General features: G+C 56.4%; 1 protein-coding gene across 1 annotated transcript; it reads right to left on the bottom strand.

Annotated features, from left to right (window-relative positions):
• Window positions 1-2,198: 2,198 nt before the first annotated feature.
• LOC107138497 (olfactory receptor 12-like) lies at window positions 2,199-3,407 on the bottom strand. Its single transcript, XM_015481083.2, has one exon. The coding sequence runs from the start codon at window positions 3,277-3,279 to the stop codon at window positions 2,317-2,319; it is 963 nt and encodes a 320-aa protein (XP_015336569.1). The 5' UTR covers window positions 3,280-3,407; the 3' UTR covers window positions 2,199-2,316.
• Window positions 3,408-4,343: the final 936 nt, after the last annotated feature.

Below are 4,343 nucleotides of genomic sequence, written 5' to 3'. Positions count from 1 at the left end.
GTGTGGCACTCCTCCCTCCAGAGAAACGTGGTGCCCCACCTTCTTCTGTGACAGCTCAGTCACTGAAGAGCTCTACCCCTTTCCTTCACTCACTGGGTTTGGCCAAACGTTGGTCCTCAGCAACCCTGTGATTCCTTCATAGCTGCCGTACATTGTGAAAACTGACGGACAGATAAGCACTACCTATATTTGAGAAGCAACTTTGGCTCACTATGGGCCTGGGTGGACAGAGAACCTGTATTTACAAGCCACCATGTACTCTGGGGTCCACTCAGATAGAAAAAAACAGGATAAGAGTTTGTTTTTTTCCCCTTTTAAGAACCATTTCAAATCAATGAGCTTCTTCCAGAAATGGATATGATTTACTGTACAGAATCAGACCTTCAAACCTACTTGGATGTGTTAATCTATTCAGACTATGAGTTTACCTGCTAAAACATCCTGTCTCTGACCACTGGAACCCTCCTCAAGTTAGCACCACACTCAATGAAATCAGGGTAGATCTACTTATTGAAAAAGATACAGAAATCGAGAAAGAGACGTGATTCTAATCTAAGACTATGGGAAGCATGAAAGTCGAGAACAAAATCAGTTGTACCACGAGGTGGTTTGGCTATACAAATTTTATGCCAAGCACAATTTTAAAATACATTTTTATTTATAAAGAGATATTTAATAATGAAAATGTTTCATCCAACCCAATCATATGAACATTTGAATTTGCTTGTAAGTAATGAAGATTTAAAACGGAAAGCAAAAACATGGAGTTTAAGATGACATGCATGCATCCCAGTCAGAGTGAAATTCCTCCACACTCTCTCAGGAACTGGTGAGAGAAATCAGACTTAGTAGCCACAGGTTAGAACTGAGTATATCAGCACAGGACTTGCCTGACACAGAGAGCCCAACAGGAGCAAATTCAAGATATGAATTCCCCAAAGCTTCTGGGCTATCCCTGACTTGAATGGGTTGTGTCCCCTGGAAACTCAGAATGTGACCCAACCTGGATAGGACCTTTGCAGATAGATTAGTTACCTGAGGTCATATATCCTGGGTGGGCCCTAAACCAACACCTAGAACCTGCAGGAAGAAAGGTCACAGAGGCACAGGGACGGGAGGAAGAGGCGTGTGTGAGGTGGAGGCAGAGACAGCAGCCAGGCAGCTGCTGGCCGAGGAGCACCAGGGAGGATGGGGCCACCAGGAGCAAGACTGCCCCAATCACAAGGTCAGAATGTCTGAAAGGAGGCTCCCTCCTCAGCCAGCGGGGAGACGAGGACGCAGCCAGGGGCCCAAGGGCCAGAACTAACACCTGGCAGCATCTGAGCTCTGCCTCCCCAGCCCCCAAGCACCACGAGCTCCCAGGCCTCCATCAGAAGTGCATCTGTCCCAGAGAGGAGTCCAGGCCAGAGCATCCAAGAGGACACCTGCAACGAGCCTGTGTCCCCGAGTGGGGCAGAGAGGACGGCCTCGTCTGGTGCAGCCCTAGGAGGCCAGCAGGAGCTGGACACATGGCCACAGGGACTCAGCTCACAGAGACGACACCCCTGCGTGGGCTCCACCTAGGAAGTCCCTGTGGGTGGTGGGCACTGTGGCTGAGTCTGGTCACGGCTTAGTCTGGGAGGGGACGCGGGAGGGAGCAGGTGGACTCTGGGCACTGGGTCAGTGTCTGTCTGTGAGCTGGGTGGTGTTACCTGAGCTGTGCATGGTGGATGAGAGCACATGCCTGCCCCTGTGTGACGGCCACCACGCTGGCCCACTCCTTCCTGAGAGGCAGCCCGTGCAGACCCGGCCTCTGTGGGCCCAGGCCCTGCAGACCGCCCGCACCCTAAGGAAAGCTGGCCTGAGTTGGGAGAGTCACTTGAAACCCATCTCTCTGACAGTGGGGTGGATCAGGAGCCTAAAGAGAGAGGTGCAGGCAGGAGGCCCTGCAGTGGCCACCTGGCTGTCGGGGAGAGGGACTGTCTGTGAAAGTTGCTAGGGATGTTGACTCGTCTCCTCCAAGTGGCCACAGAGGCGCCCCCCAGGTCTGCTTGCCCCATGAAGGGGTCCTGTGGAGGCACCGAGGAAAGTGCCCACAGGTGTTTCCCATGGAGGGGAGCAGCCTTGCCCAGCCCTGCTCAGGACACTTCTGAAGGTCAGAGCAGGCAGGACTCACTCTCCTGCTTAGCGACTGCTAGTCCCCATGTGCTGTGATGAAGGGCGGGACGCAGGGTGGACAAAGGAGGAAGAAAGAAGAGGAAGCAGGAAAGGTGGAGGGGACAGAGTGTAGTTCTAGAGCCCTTTGATCCGCCCATCTAGGCCCTTGGACACTGTGTCTCAGGGGACACCATCCTCGGCCTGGCTGTGTACCTGTCCCAGCCTCCTCAGGGCATCCTTCACGTCCTTGTTCCGCAGGCTGTAGATGAGGGGGTTGAGCACTGGGATGACCAGGGTGTAGAAGACCGAGACCACCTTGCCCTGCTCCATGGACCCCACGGCTCCTGGCTGGGCATACATCACAAACACAGTTCCATAAAACAGAGACACGGCTGTCAGGTGGGAGCCACAGGTGGAGAAGAGCTTGTGCCGCCCAGATCCTGAGCACATCCTGAGGATGGTCACTGCGATGTAGCCATAGGAGACCAGGACCACGAGAGTGGTGCCCACAATGATGAGCCCACAGAGGCCGAACATGACCAGCTGGTTGAGAGTCCTGTTGGCACAGGCCAGCCGGAGCAGGGGGGGCACGTCACAGAAGAAGTGGTCGATGCGGTTGGAGCTGCAGAAGGGCAGCTGGAAGGTGAGGCTGGTCTCTATGATGGAGTTGAGGCAGCCTCCACAGTAGGTGCCCAGCACCAGGCGAGAGCATGTCTTGGAGCACATGGTCGCAGGGTACTGCAGGGGGCTGCAGATGGCCAAGAAGCGGTCATAGGCCATCACAGCCAAGAGGAAAGCCTCAGTGGTAGGCAGTAAGGAGAAGAAGAACAGCTGGGTGGCACATCCCCTAAAGCTGATGGCCTTGGAGGAGAGGAAGTTGGCCAGGGCATTGGGGGCGATGACGGAGGAGTAGCAGAGGTCCAGGAAGGACAGGTTCTTGAGGAAGAAGTACATGGGGGAGTGCAGGCGGGCATCCAGGGTGATGACCACGATCATGGTGACATTGCCCAGGACGGTCAGCACATAGAGGGCCAGGAAGACAGCAAAGAGCAGAGCTTGAACCTCCACCCCTCCTCTAAAGCCGTCCAGCACAAACTCCCACCAGGGCAGTGCTGAGAGGTTTCCGTTTCTGAGGGTCGGCATGGCCCTGCGCTGGGAAAGCAGGCAGAGAGGACAGTGGAGCTGGGCCAAGGTCTCCCAGTCACATCACCGTGGTGCACAGGGATCACTTGTGCCACGCTCACACCTGCCACAGGCACCAGCAGACCTGTTCTCCTTCTGATGAGCTGGCCCTAGGCTGAAAAGGTCATGTCCTCTGATGCACTTGATCCTCGAGCATGTGCTGAGCCTGTCCTGTGCAGGACACAGAGCCCTGCTCTGTGGTTGCCAGCAGGCATCCAGAGCTGAGTGACTCTCAGTGCAGGAAGCTGCAGCCTGCCGCTCCCACCCACCAAGGATGCCCTGAGTGATGCCCCTGTACCCCTGGCTCCTGTGTCCATACTGCACTCCCCAAAGCTTTCTAACTCACCAATCAGGACATGGGCCCTGGAGCACAGGTCTTCCCCTGCCCACAGGTCTTCCACAGGTGGTCACTCCATCTGCATCCTAGGCACAGAGCAGGAGTGCACCCTGCCCAGGCTGGCATGGAGCCCCTGTGTGTGCCCCTGCAGGACCCTGCACCCACCTTGGCAGCACTGAGAAAGTCTCCAGTGTTCCTGTTTGGAGCTCTCTGACCCTCAGGTGACAGGGGCTTCCTGCTGCTGAAGCCCTGGTTGCTTCCTGCTCCTGGACTGTGAAAGGCCCTGCTGCAGTCCCCGGAGCCCAGGCAGTGCTCAGAGCTCAGGTGCTGCTGGGGTCCGTCTCTGAGGCCCCGGTCAGTGCACACCCCACTCCAGCACTGCCTCCTGTCAACAGCACACAGGACTGGACACAGCTCATCTCTGGCCTCAGGCAGTCGAGGGACGTGGCAGGGCAGCTGCGGCTACCTGGGTCCAGTGAGGGTCTGAGGTCCAGATTCTGCCTGCAGCGGCTCCTGGTCCTTGTGAAGAGGCAGGGGAGGTCCCTCCTCCATGTCCCCAGTGGTGTGTTGGCACTGTCTCAGGTACACTGCCCCTGGCAGGGCTGGGACGCGGGGCCTCAGGTGGCCAATTAAGAAGTTCTGACCTCTGCAGGGCTGGGGCTTGGGGTCTACTGGGAGCTCTGCCTCT

The sequence above is a fragment of the Marmota marmota genome, unplaced genomic scaffold, assembly GCF_001458135.2.
Source record: "Marmota marmota marmota unplaced genomic scaffold, marMar, whole genome shotgun sequence".
NCBI lineage: Eukaryota > Metazoa > Chordata > Mammalia > Rodentia > Sciuridae > Marmota > Marmota marmota.
The sequence above is the reverse complement of the archived record's forward strand: the minus strand, read 5'-3'. Positions and strand labels throughout refer to the sequence as shown.